This window comes from Notechis scutatus, chromosome 2 (genome assembly GCF_049901735.1).
Source record: "Notechis scutatus isolate UNSWTSFEM ecotype Mainland chromosome 2, rNotScu1.2, whole genome shotgun sequence".
NCBI classification, from domain to species: Eukaryota; Metazoa; Chordata; class Lepidosauria; order Squamata; family Elapidae; genus Notechis; species Notechis scutatus.
Genome location: NC_142010.1, coordinates 106,180,306 through 106,199,956, shown reverse-complemented (window position 1 = coordinate 106,199,956; position 19,651 = coordinate 106,180,306). Strand labels below are relative to the sequence as shown.

Here is a 19,651-nt window from a genome sequence, read left to right as displayed (position 1 = left end):
ACCAAATCCCTGTTCTGTGATTTCAGATGACAGAGTACAGTTTAAGTTCAGTAAGTAAAATATAAACTCCTTATCCACTGATCAGTCCTATTGTTTATTCGTATATTAAAACAATTCCTCTTGTTAAGGAATTTTTCTTCTCTAATGGTCATATTAATAACATCAGTGCTGTATACACTATATTCTGTTTCTTGTTCTCTTCATATTTATCAGTTTATCAATGCAATGTTTCACTCAGAAATGGTGTACCCTGCACCTCCTGCAGGACTAATCATATTGACAGTTCACATTTAAACTACCATTGTAACATGACCTGTAAATAGCAGTAATAAAGCAAAAGAGCAGGGTACAAATGCTTCAAAACAGTACAGGTAGAGGAGAACTTTAGGATAAATATCTTCTAAGAAAGTTGTTCAGCAGCAAAAGTATTCTATCCTGATATAATATTTCTAATAGTAAAGTCTTGGGAATTTCACTGATTATTTTTAGCATTATCATGGCATTTCTATAAGGAAAGTTTTTGCTACTTCTTTTTCACTTGGAAAAAGGAGAAAAAAATCTGAAGTATTTTTACAGATGTTGGATAAAGATCATATATCTCACTTAAGTTGTTTCAAGGAACTGAAAAAAAATAATCCTTCTAATGTCAGTGTTAGGCCTCCTATTAAAAATAATTTCACATAGCACTTTTCATTCCTTTTAGCCTGACTTTTTAAAATCAATTTCAAATTAAAGATGATGTTCCTATTATTATTATTATTATACACAAAAGTGACAGTATACACAGCAAACGAGATAACTATGCTGGGTTTCGTATCACAAATCACTAGTCGAACACTTCCCAAGTGTTTAGGACTGCATGATGTATCGGCGAATTATGCAAGCAGATCCTAGTAAGGTGGCCTTCTGCAGCTGACCAATGGTGATCTTGTCAGCGCCAATTGTTTTTAAGTGCTTGCCTAGGTCTTTAGGCACAGCACCCAGTGTGCCGAGTACTATTGGAACCATCTGCACTGGTTTATGCCAGAGTCTCTGCAGTTCAATTCTCAAGTCCTGATATCTGGTGACTTTTTCAAGTTGTTTCTCGTTGATTCTGCTGTCACCAGGTATGGCAATGTCAATGATCCACACTTTTTTCTTCTCCACAATCATGATATCCAGGGTATTGTGTTCCAAAACTTTGTCAGTCTGTATTCAGAAGTCCCACAGTAGTTTTGCATGCTCATTTTCAACCACTTTTTCAGGCTTACAGTCCCACCAGTTCTTTGCTACAGGCAGATAGTAGTTGTGACACAAGTTCCAGTGGACCATCTGAGCAACTGTGTTGTGATGTTGTTTGTAGTCAGTCTGAGCGATTGTCTTGCAACAGCTCAGTATGTGATCAATGGTTTTGTCCGCTTCTTTGAAGAGTCTGCATTTGGGGTCATCAGCAGATTTTTCTATTCTGGCTTTAATTACATTTGTTCTGATGGCTTGTTCTTGGGCTGCAAGAATCAGGCCTTCTGTTTCTTTCTTTAGTGTTCCATTGGTCAGCCATAACCAGGTCTTTTCCTTATCTACTTTTCCTTGGATCTTTTCAAGGAACTGTCCATGCAGTGCTTTGTTACGCCAGCTGTCAGCCCGAGTTTGCATCGCTGTTTTTCTATATTGATTCTTGGTTTGCTGCACTTTGAGCAGCTTCCTCTTGTTGACCACCATCAAAGCTGGTTCAACACTGTCTTTCACATAATCTGCCAGAGCATGCTTCTCTTCTTCGACTGTCTGCTTCACTTGCAAAAGTTCTCTGCCACCTGCTTTTCTGGGAAAATATAGCCTGTCAACGTCACTACGCAGGTGCAGCGTATAGTGTATGGTCATCAGTTTTCTTGTTTTCCTATGCAGGCTGTCCAACTCTGCCTGTGTCCAGTTTACAATCCCAGCAGTATATCTCATGACGGCTATGGCCCAGGTATTTATAGCCCTGATGGTGTTACCACCATTCAGTTTGCTTTTTAGAAGTGTTCTGACCCTTTGTGTGTATTCTTTGCTGACCATATTTTTCATTTGCCCATGCTTGATATTGTCCAGCTGCAGTTTGCCCAGGTATTTTAGGCTTCGGGTTGGTGGCACTTGATGGTTTGTCCATTGGGCATTTCAATTCCATCAGTTTCTATGATCTTCCCTTTCTTCAGTGCCACTGTGGCGCATTTGTCCAGACCGAACTCCATGCTGATGTCAGTGCTGAAAATTCGAACTTTATTGGTCAGTGACTGGATTTCAATTTCTGATTTTCCGTATAACTTCAGATCATCCATGTACAGCAGTTGAGAGATTTTCTGTGAATTTTTAGCCGTTTGATAACCCAGGTTAGTTTTCTGTAATATTGTTGACAGGGGGGTCATGGCGATGATGAACAGCAAAGGTGACAAAGAATCACCCTGGAAAATCCCTCTTTTGATGTTGACCAGTCCGTAGCTTTCACTTCCAATAAACGGTTCTGTTTTCCAGTGCTTTATCGCATTTGCAGTGAAAGTACCAATGCACTTGCATATTCAGGCACTTGATGATCCAGCTGTGCGGTATCATTCAGTTTGCTTTTTAGAAATAATAATAATAATAATAATAATAATAATAATAATAATAATAATAATAATAATAATAATAATAATAATAATAATGTTATTATTATTGTTGTTGTTTTGTTGTTATTATTATTATTGTTGTTGTTGTTGTTGTTGTTGTTGTTATTATTATTATTGCTATTATTATTATTAGTCAAATGCAAAATGTTACCAGAATATGCCTTCTGATTCTAACTGATTAAAAAAAAGTGTGAACTGCATGGGGAAATAACCCTAACCCTAACCCTCTTTGCTACTGGAAGTGGTTATTTTTAATACAAACATTTATTTTGGAGATTCTCACAGCAGTCTTAAATCCTTCATAGATAAAAATGCAGAAGAAAAGTTAATTATCTTTATTATTATTACTGTAGTGATAAAAGGAAATAAAACATAGAGATGCTAATACAAAGTTTCTGACATACCCACAAAGGAGTTGCATTGGTTTCTCAAAAAACAGACCATCATATTATACACTACATTTCATCTGAAATCTAGAATAGGAGAGTAAAACTTTAAGCAGTAGTTTGTATATGCCATAATACAGGTGATCCTCAACCTACAACCATTCATTTAGTGACCGTTCAAAGTTACACCACCACTGAAAAAAATGCCTTATGACCAGTTTTCACACTTATGACCATGGCAGCATCCCCATGTTCATGTGATCAAAATATGGGTGTTTGCTAATTGACATATATTTATGGCTGTCCTGGGATCATGTGATCACCATTTGTAACCTTTCCAGCTAGGTTTCAGCAAGCAAAGTCAATGGGGGAAGCCAGATTTAACAACCACGTAATTCACGTAACAACTGCAGTGATTTGATAAACAACTTTGTCAAAACAGATCATAAAATGAGGCAGACCTCACTTAACAACTGTCTCACTTAGCAATGGAAATTTTAGGTGCCATTGTGATTGAAAGTCAAGGACTACCTGTATCAATTTGATTTTCTAATCCCTAATCCCAAAAATTTACTGTGAAGTCCTAAGGCACATGTACATTTTAGCTACTTACTTAGCCTTTCAAGCAAAGCCGTTTTACGAATGTCACTGAAAATATTCCAACAATATTTGAAGAATTTCTAGTGGTATTTAAAAACACTAATATAATCATGCTTGGTCACAGTATAGAAATTTTGCTATTCAAGCAATAATCCATTAAACTGGCATCTCTTGATATTCAGGATCTTTATATTTCAATATCTCATAAAATTTTCTTGATGGAAATAGTCAGGAAGCATGAATTCTACATCAGAAGAATCTACTGGAAGAGAAAATATCTGAAAAGTCCAGAACAACACAGCAAAAGCACTCATTTCAGCCACAAACCCATCTACAAAGAAAGACTATGCAAGTGTGCATAGAACATTAGGTAAGATTATTTACTTAAGTAAATATTAAAAATATAACTTAAATTGTAACAAAATGTTTGCATTTGTATATGTTTCTTTCTTTTTGCATAATTACTTCACAAATCATTATATCCAACAGGTGAGCCCTAATGTTAAGCTAAGGATCATGATCATAAAAAAAATATGATAAACAGAAATGAATATTAAATGTAGCAGCAGTTACTATCTGAATCAGAAAACAATGGAATTATTAGACTGTATCTTTCAATGCATGTGCCCTCATAGAGTTATGTCATAACTCTTTCATTCAGGAAAGATTAAAATCATTCATGAGGTCCTGGATATTGAAAGATAACATTACAAATATTGATCACAATACATTCTGAAAATAGTCCAGTAAGATATTTTAGCACTTACTGACTGTACCACCTCAATATATGGTGGTCAAATTTTAGAATATTTCTTTTCCTTTACTAAAGCACCTTTCTGTAATGAGAACATGGCACAGAAAGTCTTTATTCTTGGTTTCTCAGTAGTTTTCCATTAATACGAAGTGTCATTTGGAGGAACATTCAAATATAATACGCAATAATAAGCTATGAGCAATTACCACAGCCAAAGATTTGCAACTGAATTTTCACATTTCTTTTCATTTTTTGACTACAACATTTCTTTTCACTTTTGACTACAACAAATAATTATGTTATTCAAGACACTTTATGTTATTAAATGAGATGACTAAAATCACTTGTAGAATTCTTAAAAATATGGATTAAGAAAAATATACACCTTTTCAGTTCACAGTGTATATGTTCATCTAAAAAAATTTCAGAGAAACAATTCACTCAGTCCCAATTTATAATCCTTGGACTATAAACTATACTATAAACGTTTAGAATTTAAAAATAATTTTATAGGCCAATTCTACAAAGATTTTATATGAATCACATTTAACTCTGTGGGTTTGTGTTTAAGAAAACATTTCAAGAATTAAATGTTGCTCTTTCAAATTCCAGTTCTATTCAAAACATGAATGTTTGCCTCATACAGCCAAATATTATCCCATGTTAAAAGAATGTTTTTGTTTCATTAGGCAGAAAAATCACTGTACAAATGTAGTGATGGGGGGGGGGGGGTTTAAAATCACATTTTTACTGAACAGAAGACAGGAAATTTTAATTTAAAAGAAAAAAGAAAAAGAGAGATTAATTACAAAAATGAGGTTGTTTGAGTTAACTGGGCTGTTGCCCACACAGGCTGCTCACACTGTCACCCAGGGTGCTAAGAGGAAATAGTTGCAGCTTTGAGCCTTGATCTGCCCACGTGAAATGAAGCATGCTGGCTGACCACAGAATGGCCTCTGTTCCCTTTTACAATTGCCAACATCTGCTGGGCAGATCCATGCATAATTTTATAACCCAAAGTTCTCTCCTACCTTCTCCAAACCAAAGTGTGTTGTCTTTCTGAAAATATACATAATCCAAAGCAGATTTCACTTAGTTTTATATTGCTCATTGATGAAGATTTTTTTAAATAACACAAAAATGGGAAGGTAGGCTAGAATATTTTAGAGGGTGAATAAGCTTGAGTTGTTACTGTATAGGATTTCAAAATGTGGAATGTTTGTCTTGAAATATGAATGAGGGCATAACTTTTCAATTTGTAGTATTTCAACAATGACAAAATAAGATGGAAATTATTTATTTATTGTTGATTGATAATTCAGCAACCCACAACTGTCCACAGCAAAATAATCTTTGTAACTCAATCATCTATTCACTTGCAGAATGTTCCATAGAAAGAGTGCCCTAATTAGTATATCCTAATTTAAGTAAATTACCACGGCCAGTCTGATGCCATTATACCAAAAATGTCAATCTCTATGATGATAAATATTACTATTTTATCTTTAAATTGAATATTTCAAAGGACTTTAGGGCTAGCATAATAGGAACTTACCTAAAGAATATAGGTATACCATACCAAAGAGTTAAGTAAAATGCATTAAGTAAAAAACATGAACTATTTTACTGATGCAATATGCACTATTTTATTTATTTATACCTTGCCTTTATTATTTTTTATAAACAACTCAAGGTGTGGATGTGCTCCTCCCACCTCCTATTTTCCCTTCAACAACAATCTTGTCAGGTAAGTTGGGCTGAGAGAGAGAGTGACTGCCTCAAAAGTCATCCAACTGGCTTTCTTATCTAAAACGGGACTAAAACTAACAATACAGTCCTATGCAGTTTACACTGCAATTAAATTTAGCTACCACTGGTTTTAAATCATCCGGTCTCTGGTACTGTAAGTTAAATTCAAGAAAAATAATAATGTAAACTACAAATGAGTCTGAAAGGGAAAAAATGTACAGTCTGTTAAATTTCAAGAGCAGGGATTATTTTATGAAGGCTATGCATTGGACAAAAGCAAAGACCATAGTGTTGAAAGAAATTCACTCCATGACAATATACTAGGCACATCTTTATCAGAGTAACATAAAACCTACATTGGTTTTGACATGAAGAATAGAACATTTCCTGACGATACTAATGAAGTTGTAAATATTACAACATTTAGAGGAAGAAGCATTTTAATTTATGTATAAAAATAGAACCTACTCTTTCCATAAGGGCTCAGGACAATTACATATTATACTGAATGTAGTAGATAATTTATGCGCTTGATTATGCTTTGGAGGGTACTGAGTTTTTGAGCAAGCATTATCTATGTTTCCTGGAAAAAGACATGGGAAAATCACTTTGGGGACCATTTCCACCAAACATTAGGGTTAGGTCTCCATGAATTTGGACAGAAAAATGGACAACACCAACGGATTCAGAGCGCTGATTCGAAAAGTCAGCACCCTCCTAAGCATAATGAAGCACTCCAAATCCATTGGCGATGTCCACTTTGCTCTAGGAATTCATGGAGCCCTAACCCTAAACCTAGGTGTATTTTGCCACCAATGGGATTTTCCCATATATTTAACCAGGAAACATAGATAAGGCAGGTTCGAAACATTACAACTGACCTAAGTATAATCAAGTGCTCAAAATCTATTGGTGATTTCAATTCCAAATTCACAGAGTCTTACCCGTAACCCTAGATATTCCTGGTAAAATTCATGGGAAAATTCCTTTGGGGGAAAATACACCTAAGGTTAGGGTTCGTTTCCTAGTGAAATACATGGCAAAATCCAATTGGTAGGAAAATATACCTAGGGTTATGGTTAGGAGTCCAGGAATTCGGACAGGAAAATGGACATTGCCAGTGGATTCCGAGTGCTTGATTATGCTTAGGAGGGTTCTGACTTTTCGAGTCAGACTTATCTACAATTCCTGGTAAAATACATCAGAAAATCCCATTGACCTAGGGTTAGGGTTAGGTCTCCATGCATTCAGAGAAGAAAATGGACATCTCCAACGGATTCGGAGTGCTTCATTATACTTAGGACGGTGCTCACTTTTCAAATCAGGCTTATATAAGTTTCATGCTAAAATACATGTGATAATCCCTTTAGGGGTCAAAATGGACCCTAGGTGTGTTTTGCTCCCAAGGGGATATCACCAAGTATTTTATCAGGAAACACAGGTAAGATAGGTCAAAATGTTAGCAGACACCTAAGCATAATGAAGCATGCCAAATCCATTGGCGATGTCCATTTTGCTACAGGAATTCATGGAGACCTAACCCTCACCCTAGGTGTATTTTATCCCCAATGGGATTTTCCCATGTATTTTCCCAGGAAACGTAGATAAGGCTGACTTGAAAAGTCGGCACCCTCCTAAGCATAATGAAGCACTCAAAATCCATTGGTGATGTCCATTTTGCTCTAGGAATTCATGGACACCTAACCCTAACCCTAGGTGTATCTTCCCACCAATGAGATTTTCTGATATATTTGAGCAGGAAACATAGATAAGGCAGGCTCCAAACATTGCAACTGACCTTTGAATAATTAAACGCTCCAAATCTATTGGTGATTTCCATTTCCAAATTTGTAGAGTCTTACCCGTAACCCTAGATTTTCCTGGTGAAATACGTGGAAAAATTTCCGTGGAGAAAAATGCACCCAGGGTTAGGGTTCATTTCCTAGTGAAATACATGGGAAAATCCCATTGGTGTGAAAATTAAGAGTCAAACCAAGATGTGCACAGAACAGGAGCAGACTTAAACATGGAAATACCAAGAATCCTTTCTGGAGTTTTTTTCAGCCAATTAGTGGTTCCTGGTTTCCTGATAAGATACACAGTATCATCAAGCGTTATTGTTCTGAGCAAACTGTAAAGTAATCCAAGCAGATGTGTCAGTTGAGTTTATCACAGAGAAGGAACTTACTTTTTTTAAATGTTGGCAACAAGTTTAAATTCTTGCTTGCATAATAAAGTTTGCAGCAAATAAAGTCCTGTGAATTCCCAATATCAGTCACCATCTCTATTTGCTTCCCATCAATCTTCATAGCAGAGGTGGGTATTCAGCAGGTTCTGACCAGTTCTAGAGAATCGGTAGTGGAAATTTTGAGTAGTTCAGAGAACCGGCAAATCCCACCTCTAACTGGAGATTTTACAGTATCCTTCCCCTGCCACGCCCACCAAGCCATGCCCACAGAACCAGTAGTAAAAAAATTTGAATCCCACCACTGCCTCATAGTCTCCTTTTCTTCAGAATTCACATTTTGTAGCCCCAGCAGCTCTGACAAACTTGCTCCTTATATGCAAACTTGCTCCTTATTTTTTGTCCTGGTTACAAGATTTATCTCTGGGTTCTTAAAAAAAATTCAAGGTATTTTTGTAATTTTAACAGATAGCATTTTCAGTCAGGAGAGTGGTGCTAATGGCCGGGGAGGCCATAAATAGGCCAAGTGGGGGTCTCACATCCACATGGCCGATTTTCAGCTGGCAGAGTGCTGCAGCAGTCCATGAAGGTCGAAAGCGGACCATAGAGGACTGCACGTGCGTTGCCCCCATGATCTGTTTTGACCAGCAGAGGCACCACGGGCCGGTCCTTTGATATTTCCAAGCCAGCCATGCGGGCCAGATTTAAGCACCCTGCAGGCAGGAAGTTTGACACCCCTGCCCTAGGTGTATTTTGCTTCCAAGGGAATATTCCCACGTAGGAAACGTAGGTAAGGCAGACTCAAAACGTCAGCACCCACCTAAGCATAATCAAGCGCGCCAAATCTATTGGTGATTTCCATTTTACTCTCCAAATTCATAGAGTCTTACCTGTAACCCTAGATTTTCCTGGTGAAATGCATGGGAAAATTGCCTTGGGGGAAAATACACTTAGGGTTAGGTCTCCATGAATTCGGAGAGCAAAATGGAAATTATTAATGGATTTGAAGCACTTGATTATACTTGGAAGAGCACAGATGTTTTGAGATTGTCTTATCTAAATTTCCTGGCAAAAAACATAGGGAAATCCCATTGGGGGAAAATCCACCTAGAGTTAGGGTAAGTTTTCCTTGAATTAGGAGACCAAAATAGACATTGAAAATGGAATTGGAGTGCTTCATTATTCTTAGGAGGGTGCCGAGTTTTCCAGCCAGCCTTATCTACATTTCTTGGTAAAATACATGGGAAAATCCCCTTGGGAGGCAAAGCTAAGGTTTAGGATTCACTCTCCATGAATTTGGAGACCAAAATGAACATTGCCAATGGATTTGGAGCACTTGAATGTGTTTAGGATGCTGCTGACCTTTTGAGGCAGCATTATTTATTTATCCTGGTAAAATACATGGCAAAATTACCTTGGGAAGAAAATCCACCTAGGGTTAGGGTAAGGTCTCTATAAATTTGGAGTCCAAAATGGACATCCCCAATGGATTTAAAGAGCTTGATTATGCTTAGGAAGATGCCGAGTTTTTGAGCCAGCCTTATCTACGTTTCCTGTTAAAACAGATGGGAAAATCCTCTTGGGGGCAAATGTTTATGAAATTGGCTATGAACTAGGTGTTGCACAATTATTTTAAAAGAGAACAATATGTAAAAGTACGTAACAAAAAAACCCAATCTTTCAAGTGAGTGATATTTTCTATATGGCAGTGCTTCCCAAACCTAAAAATTGCCCAAAATTAGGTAAAAGTGTCAAATCACAAATAAAGAAATACTTTCTGATAAGGACTTTTGGATAATGTAGGAAAGAAATTGGAAAAACTGGCAAGTTGAATCAGTACGAGCATTATTTTAAGGAAAGAAAATGAAAAGAAGCAATTTCATTTAGTTACATAAATAATTAATAGCAAATCTAATAGCAAACAAAAAAGAGGATCCTTTCACTTTGGGTTGGTTGGTTGGTGGTTAGGGTTGTGTGTGGGTTTTGGTTTTTTTTTTAATTCCATTGCAGGATCATTTACTCACTCCTTCAGAGTAGCCACTAAAATATTCTCCCAAAAATAAACTTTAATCTACTATCGGTAGACATACAACTTTGAAGTTGAAAGTCTTAATAGATCTCCAGTGTGCTTCATATGCATGGTTGCCTTCTGATAACAGGTGCTGGTTATAAGTGTGAAGTAATTTAAATGTGGGCTAGCATAAAAAATTGAAGAAAATTCCCCATAAATAACAAAAACTAACCATTTTAGGGGGGTTCTGTTTCAATAAGCTCTTTTAAGACAGCAGCAACTCCTATGTGGCATTTCGTTTTGCTTTGTTTGCTAGCCATGTGCATATAACAGTAGATTTTGAAATGTGCACGCTGCTTGTTTTTCTGCAAGATCAGATCGCACTTGCCCACATCAGAGAAGCCAGTTCATCCACAGGGCAATGCCCAACAGCTCCGCAGCAGCCTGAAGCAGACCACTTCCTCCTTCTTCATATTCCGGATGCCTTACAACCACTCACATTTCCTTTGGGGCAAGGGCATGGCTAACATTTTGCCTCACTACAGAAGCCATGTTATGCCCTTCCTCCCCTCCTTTGTGATTACACTACATCTCAAACTGTGAGGTAGCTGAACAAACTGTACTTTTAGAATAACCAATTAATAAGCAAAGGAAAGCAGATTCTAAACTTATAATTTGCCACAGAAGATAGTTGGCTCCAAATATTTTAAAACCACAGTATCATACATAGTTCTGTGCTTTGGTGCAAATTCGGGAAAAAAGTTTCCTAAGAACTGATCAATAATTTGTAAACATCTAAACAGCACCTTAAGCATTCTATGAGTCACCTTGTAGCAAGAAGGACAGCAAATATATCTAATAAATAAATAAAAATAAATATTACAGTTGTCTCTAAAAGAACAAATCTTATTTTTAATATTATAAAAGAAAAAATATATCACAAACAGGTGGATCAGAAATTGCTATCTTAGTATCAAAGTTACATTGAATTCTCTACCTGTAGAATGATACCAATTAAAGTCCTAAAGATGCTTTTTCCAAAACGTTTCACTTCTCATCCAAGAAGTGAAACATTCTCATCCTTCTTCAGTTGTCAGAATGAATTACCTGGATATCCATCTAAGTAAGTAGTTCTTATACTGTTTAAGATAATCAACTCTTTCCTGATATCAAATAAGGTCATTACCCATTTGCACCCAAAAAAATCTTACCCAGACATCGCTTTATAAAAGCATCTGAGAAGTAGCAATCCCAAACCGAATCCCCAACTCCCGAAGGATTTACATCTTTAAACAACAAGAATTCTACATGGAAATGAACCCAATGTCAGGTACAGTCTCCTTAATTGTCTTCTCAGCATTTAATCTATGCTTTATTAATATTCAAGGTTATGATGAGAATAATTGATTTTGTGTGGTCAGTACTGGGAGCTCTTAAGAAGAAGGGAACTGCAATCAAGATAGGGAACAACTATTACCCTGAGGAGAAAGGATCAAATTAGGCTTTCAGTGCTTCAACATCTTATACTTCCTGGATAACAATGGTTTAGTCAAAAGGAGTTCTATTTCACTTGAAAGTGAAGGTTATGTTAGCTGCTTTTATGGCCCCCGAGGGAGGTAAAGAGGTGAGAGGACTGGTACTTACGGCTGAACAAATAGTTTTGACTGCCTGCCTGTTCTCACTGTCAGAACATTTTGAAAATAATATGCTTAGGGCCATAGGCCTCAAGGAAGAAAACGAGATAGAGATAAGCAATAAAAGAAATTTAGGTTACAAGAAGAATTCTTTTGGATACAAAGGAAGAAGGTAAGAGGGAGGGAGGGCAGCTAAGATCAAAACAAACACTATTGGGGGGGGGGGGACTAGGATATTTACATTTACTAGATGAAACATCTTTCAGCAAAGCAATAGAAGTTCCAGAATATTATGCAGGTAAAATATATGACAAGACATCAAGTTGGGTTGATTGGGGACAGTGGGTTAATTGAGTTTCATATTGGGGTTTTATTTCTGTAAGACACATGGCATCGCTGTCAGTGAGTTGGCAGCCATATAAATTTCCTAAATAAATACTAAAGGGAAACGGCACAAATCGGTTATCATTTTAACAGGTCAAACAACTAGTAAAAGAGTAGATGCTGCTATCAGTAACATCACTTGTTTTTCCTTACAATTCTTTATTTGAAAATCTGCTACTTTTGTGCCATTCTGGATTTTTGTTATTTTTGTGTTATTTCATTTGCATAATGCTTAAAGAGATTATTTTACAAATTATTTCACACTTCTAAATAATAAATATCTAAATAAACTTGAATAAGTGGACATTGATGCCCTTAGATTTGTAAACGGTGTTTTCTGTCTTTTTGTAATTGGATTTTTGTTTGACTTTGGTGACAAAGAATTTAGAGACAATACGGTAACACTGAAATAAATAAAATATTAGTTCTTCTATCTAGTTATTGGAAGCAACCTCAAAAAGAATCAAAAAGAGGGTCTCCCGTCCTCTTCTTTCTCACTCTTTCTCTCTTTGAATTTATAAACCACAATTCTATTCTGCATTCTCATATCCTAAAGCAAATTAAAAATAGCAAGAAATATGTTATATCCAGGGGTAGGATTCAAAAATCCCAGCAACCTGTTCGCTGCCCGATTGCTGGGTGGGCATGGCTATGGTAGGTGTGGATTTTTGAGGGGGGGCATTTTTCGCCTTCCCCAGGGTTCGGAGGCTTCCCTGAGGTCTCTGCAAGGGCGAAAACTGCCTCCCCCCGGCTCCGGAGGGCCTCTGGAAGCCAGAAACAGGCTTGTTTCTGGACTTCTGGAACCTCCAGTTTGGCCCGTTTTTCACCCTGCCAGAGCCTCTGTGCAGGCCCTGCACTTACCTGCATCCAAAACGGGCCACATGGAGACTCCTGAGAGGGTGGGGGCGGGGTGGGAAGGGTCAGCCAGTCGGTTCAACTATCAGTTCAGCAAACCAGTTGTAAATGTAGTATTAGGTTCGCCCGAACAGGTCTGAACCAGTAGAATCCCAACCCTGGTTATATCCATCCACACATCCATCCTTAGCATGAGCTACAAAACTTCAAAAATGATTCCAAAATCACAGGAGAATAACTGATGCAGAATCACACAATAAACATTATGGTTTCATAAAGACATAACCTTATGTCTCCTTAGCCAACTTTTCTACCATAAATTGGCTTCGCCATAAGATCTAAGAAAATGCAAAGTTATGTAATTTTAATTATGTTAGAATCTTAATTATGATTGCATATGATTTTAAATAAAGCTAAGAAGATAGTTAACAAATTGTTTAGTATGTATAGTTTTTACTAGCAATTTTAATTCACATTTGGCTATTCCTCACCACCTGAAATGCTGCTTTAATCCACTTAGATATATATGCATGCCTTTGTATTATTCTAAGCAAAATCAAGCTCAGATTTTCTGCTGACAGAATTCCATCGGTTGATCATTATCTCATTTCTGCTTTTTCCCCTACCCCATTCATCCAAATGTATCCTGGAGATGTCCACTGAATATTTTGAAGAGGGATATACAGAAAGAAACTGTCTTGCCCCTGTCGGAATCTGATTCCAAGGGGGAGGCCGAGCAGCTGACAGCGAGTGGGAGTGTGGCTCCTTTGGCTGTGAAAGAAACTGGGGAAAGACAAAGTCCAGCTGGGCAGAGCAGGGGAGAGGTAGAGCAAGGTAGAGGGAATTCAGACGAAGATCCAGGCCCACCCCCTCTTCATCCTAGGGCATGTAGGGAGGAACGGAGAAGGGAGCAACATGAGTTGCATGGCTTACGGGGGAGGAAAGGGCCCTGATTTCCTTCATTAGTTGCAGCTGGGAACACTTAAAAAGGGAGATTGCGCACAGCAAATTGTTGAGAGCAAATTGTAAGTTATTGTTGAGGCTTATCTGGGTTCCTGGCATCTTTCCAATTGTGTGTGTTTTGCTGACCTTTCAAGTCTGCAATTCCTTATCCTGCCCTGTCAAGTTAATTACTGTAGCATGGTTTGTGTGAATTTTTATTTACAGTTTGTATGTACTTTGTTTTCGGACTGAATTTCCTCCATTTAAAGACTGTTCTTGGAAGAGTTTTCTCTAGTCGAAGGTAACCTGGACATTGGGGGAAAAGTTGGAGGTATTAAAGGGATTCTTCTTACTTATGTTACTGTGTTGCCTTTGTGCCACGCCCAGGTCATCCCAGAAACACTATGTGAGCAGAATGGGATTATATACTACTTTCAGATGGTTTTAAATACCCGGCTTCCATATTCAAAGCAGACCCAGGTAATCAAACTATGTACAATATAAAATGGGAAAATACACTCTAATTTTCAGTTGTACAAATATACTCAAATACCTGAGTAAGAAGCTGATCATGTGTTAAATTATTGATCCACCTAGTATAGCGCTCAGTTGCTTCAGCTGGTTCTCTCTTAATTTGGCAACCTATAATCTGAAAATAGAAACAAAAACATTTTCATGAATGCAGATAACACAATCCAAAATGGGAAAGGTATTTAAGAAATATGCTGAAGGGTTTTCTTTTTTTTAATTCTGTCTTTGAACTACAGAAGATTGCATTAAGATTCTGGCAAATCAGATTCACATCATTGGTTTTTATTTTAATGGAGTCAAGGTATTTCCGTACCTTTCACATCATAGTGTAACGTCACTATTTCTATAATAGTTGCAATATTAGCTGGAGAAAATGAAGGGTATGTTTTCATATTCTGTTCTGTTTACATGCCTTTTCATTTCTCTTCCTTTTTATTACTATAAGCCACCTATACCGGTAGTAGCCCCATGATGAGATAAATGACAAATAAATTTAACAAATAAATATAAAAATAATTTGAATTATTCTGCATACTATATATAAGTAGTGTTTACTTTGTATTATTTCCCATCATTTACAAGTTATTGCACATGACAATAATTTATTAACAAGTTATACAAAATCTTCTCTTTCCAAAATTAAAAACATAGCAGATTTGGCTAAAAGTATAACAGTAACTGAAACAAACTTGATTTGTTTTCTAAGTAAATAACACTGCATCTGTTTCTATCAATTTTCACTGTTATTTTCAATATTTTATTCTATGCTACCGTTTGAATTTAATTACCATTCTATATTACTATTTCACCCAAAGTTATGTTAGCGGCAAATCTGATAAGCATTTACTACACTTAATAATCCCAATAATAGATACAAATATTGAGGTGTATCAAGGATTTAATACTGCGGTATTCTTCTTGAAACTTCACTACTATAAACTTCACTACTTCCAGCTACTATATAACTACTTAACCCATTACCAGTTCACATTTTATTAATTGGTTTGCTTATTAAAATGCTACAGAATATTCTGTTAAATGTATCTATCAGAGACTATTCAGAACCTGAGAAAGTAAATAATCATTTGCAAAATAATACTAGCTCAGAACATCTGCACATTCTTCCTGTATTAGGAAAACCATTAGTCAATTCTCTTGTTCTTTAAATAGTTTTTACCGAGAGAATGAAGAAGTCCCTGCCCTAATAACTTAAAAATAAATTGGGTGCTAAAGTGAAAGTATTCAATTGCTGAGATTTCTAAACACTAATCCCTCTTCTAATTATAAAGGACTACAAGAATCTTGTTCTCTGTTTCAAAGAGTTTGAGAACCCCTGACATCATGGTATGTTTCTGATATCAAGGTATGTTACATTCCACACCAACTTTGCTTGTTGGAAGCTTTCTGGAAAAGATGCAAATAGCAATCACATGACCCCAAGATGCTGCAATCATTGTGAATACATGCTGGTTGCCAAGTGCCCATATTTTGATGTGTAACTGAGGGAGATGCTGTGATGGTCATAAGTGTGAGGAATGGTTGAAAATCATATTTTTCAATCCCTGTAATTTTGAATGGTCACTAAACATGCAGTTATTAAGTCAAAGATTACCTGTAGAATTTTCATCCTCAGTAAGTACTGGGGTTACAAATTACAAACCACCAAATGTAATGAACTTCTGTTATTATAGTACTCTGATTTGACATATCAGTTGCCATCAATCCATCAGCTATTAAATAGAAATACTGAACCATTGAAGGAAGGAAAGTGGAAGGAGTCACTGGATAAGAATTATACTAAGTATTTATAATAAGAAAACGCACTGCTTCCTCATATTACATCAGAATAAGGCTTCTATGATATCTTATCTATTTAAAGGAGCATTATTTTAAGACTTTTCTAAACTGATGGCAGATAACTTGTTTTCATTTAAGAATGAGATATTGCTTGTACCTAAAATGTTTCTTTTCTTTTACTTCCATTTTTATTTCATGAGTTTTATAAAATAAATCTGATGAACATGAGGTACACAGGGTAATTCAGAAGAATAGATGAAAAAAATACGAAGTGCTAGGCAAACACAATTCTGTTGATCTGAAAGGCATTTCTTTACAAAAAGATAAGAAAGCTTAGCCTTTGTACACAAAGCAGACTGACCGGGCCAAAGCTACACAAATACAAATTAATGAACAGCTGCCAGGAGGTGACAGATTAGTCTTAGTTCTGCTTTTTTAAAGCCACATTTCCAATTAAAGTACAGTACAATGTATAAGCTAGTCTACTCCAAACTGTGAAAGACGTTAATGAAAAAATAGCCAGGTTGTAGCCATGTTTCTATCTTTGAAATATCAAGAAATCATATTAAGGCTTCTAGAAAGTACAAGGCACTGTTAACACTAGCTGTTTGTGAGGCAGATGAACTAAAAGTAGCTAGGTTTTAAGAAAAGCGAATATCAGTAATTTCTATCAAGTATTCTTGCTGATACATTTCTAAAGGGCAGAATATTCAGAAGAAAACACACTTTAAAGCTTGCTGTTTCAGAACTTGTCATAAAAAGTTGCTGAATTGCCAATAAACAAGATTTACTAAGCATAAAGTAGTGGACAAGGAACACAACTCAGAAATATTATTTGAGCTCCATAGCTTTCCCAAATGAAATTCATGTGGGTGTGGATGGGTGCGCGCACGCACGTGCGCACAGGCACATATCTAAATAGGTTTATGGCATCATAATGAATACTAATTTCCATCCTCTTCTATTGAGCAGATCTGTAAATATGTTCCATATAGCCCACCATTTTTTTCTCTCGTCTAGTTATGTCCATTTTCAATTCATATGATATTATATTCACATAATACAGACATTACAGTTTGTCCAAGTACTTAGTCCTTGCAGCTTAAAATCCAACGATATTATAGCTCAGAAAATTTACAAATTGGATTTATTATTGTTCAGTTGCTGTTCAGACTAACAACTTTAAAATCTTTCTATTTATTTAAAATATTTTAAGCCTCTTCTCAAAATAAATGCTACAATTTAAGGTAATTATTTGGGGAAGCTGATCTGCTGGGCTTAGTTATAAAATTCAATGTCCATTTAAATATTAAACTAAAACATACAGAACTATTTAGAATTATTCTAATACTTGGCCCATAGCAGAAAAAGCATCCCACTACTATTTAAGAGAAGAATCTCAAAACACAGCAGATAGTTAATATTTTATGAGATTAGAAAAAACACATATGAAGATTAATACCCACCCGTCTGTTCTGTGTATCTTAGTGCATCATGATAAAAATTCCAGAGGAAATTAGAAGACTTGTTTTTTCATAGGTAATAAACAACTTTTGAAAGAAAGTATAGTCCCTTATACTCTTTTAAAAAGCAGTAGAGTATTCCTTATTGGAACATTCTTATTCAATCAGAACTTCAACAATTTTTTTTTTCTGATTGCTGTCCTTTACTTTTGGGATAAGAAATAAAAAAGTCTCCTTCAACGAATTATCATTCCTAAATTCCCTGTTGAATCTGAAGTAACTTTGTCATGTTGCTGGTTACTAACCACAGAATTACTTCTATTGATTGCCCACTTTTGAAGCCTAGCTGTGTTGACTATTCTTGAAAATCGTAGGGTCTCATCATCTACCAGAAAATATTTTAAAAATTATATATGTTATGACAATCTATTAAATCAACAGTTTTAGGCACTGTGTAAATCAGAGACTCTATCATCTATAAATTCCATTAGGATCTTACCATCTCTTGGTTAACATAATGAAGATTGACAACCCCTTGAGAATGAACATCAAGCACTATCTTCTACAACCAATGTTCTCCATTTTCAGAATCTATGTATATAAAAGTGAAATACCACTCACGCATCATCACAAAATCTCCAGAACCATAAAGCCTACAAACTTGAAATTTGGCATGTATGTTCGTCTTGGCTTCTAGGTGCTCACTAAGAAAGGATTTTTCAAAATGACAATCAGAGCATTAGTATTTCCTATATTATTATTAACATGCTGATGCTAAGGAGTTCTATTCCCCCTCCCCACCTGAAAAGAAATCTCTTCCAAATGCAAAACACAAGCACAGGCCTTTCAGTTTTAGTTTCACAGCAGCAACCAGCTTTAGTACAGAACAGTTGATCTAAGCCATGCCCAGGCTCCTTGCTGTCTCCTTCTTGTTTACACAGCAAATACTTTCCAAACAACCCTCAACTCTTCACAGATGGACAGGACACTAGCCACATGAATACCGATGGATCCTGGTAGGCAGAGGCAGAATTTTCTTTTCCTTATTTTCCTCCCAAAAAACTAAGCCCGACCACATACTTTTGTGGTGAAGCACGGATATCGAGCTAGTCAGAAATATAGTACAGGAGTAAAACAACCAACAATTGTATAACATTCCAACATAACTTTCCAACAATTTGTTGTAACTGATGCAATTCGTAAATGTGTAACATTTCTGTTAAGATTTATAAAAAACAGAATTTATTCACATAAAATTATTTTTTTTTATTTTCCTTTTTGTTTATATCACTATTGAAATAGAAAGAAAGCAAAGAAGCAATTACCACCATCAAAATATCAGTTTTTAAAAAATAGTAAGAGCCTACTACTGAATTTAAACTATTTTAAGAGTTTTAAGGTCAAACTAAAGAAACAGTATTACAAAAGCAAACCCCAACAATCTATGCCTCAACTTCTCTATATTAAAATCTTTAATAGAAAAGAATGAAATGAAGATGCTACAAAAAGCTAATAATCTCACTATAACCTGTATTAAACTTTCTAAATGTCTGAGAAACATGTAGCTAGGCATGCCCAGTCTCTTGTTATGTAACAAGTAATTTTGTTATGAACAAAAGGTATCTTGGAACAACTACAAACAGTATTAGTAAATTTGACTTATAAAAACCACTGATTTTATAAGGAATTATGTGTTAAGAATATATTGGGATTTTATTTGAAAGGCTACTATTTAGGAA

At 36.0% G+C, this 19,651-nt stretch overlaps 1 protein-coding gene and 1 pseudogene across 6 annotated transcripts in view; both read right to left on the bottom strand.

Annotated features, from left to right (window-relative positions):
- QTGAL (queuosine-tRNA galactosyltransferase) overlaps positions 1-19,651 on the bottom strand; it is a 147,796-nt gene that overhangs the window by 93,945 nt on the left and 34,200 nt on the right. For 2 of the 6 annotated variants that reach the window (XM_087955686.1, XM_026667605.2), the window contains one exon: positions 14,675-14,770. The exons of the other annotated variants lie outside the window; for them this stretch is intronic. In XM_087955686.1, coding sequence (XP_087811812.1) covers positions 14,675-14,770 — 96 coding nt within the window. The remainder of the gene's footprint in view (positions 1-14,674; positions 14,771-19,651) is intronic. 6 annotated transcript variants of the gene reach the window in all.
- Positions 801-1,857, bottom strand: LOC148132160 (uncharacterized; annotated as a pseudogene).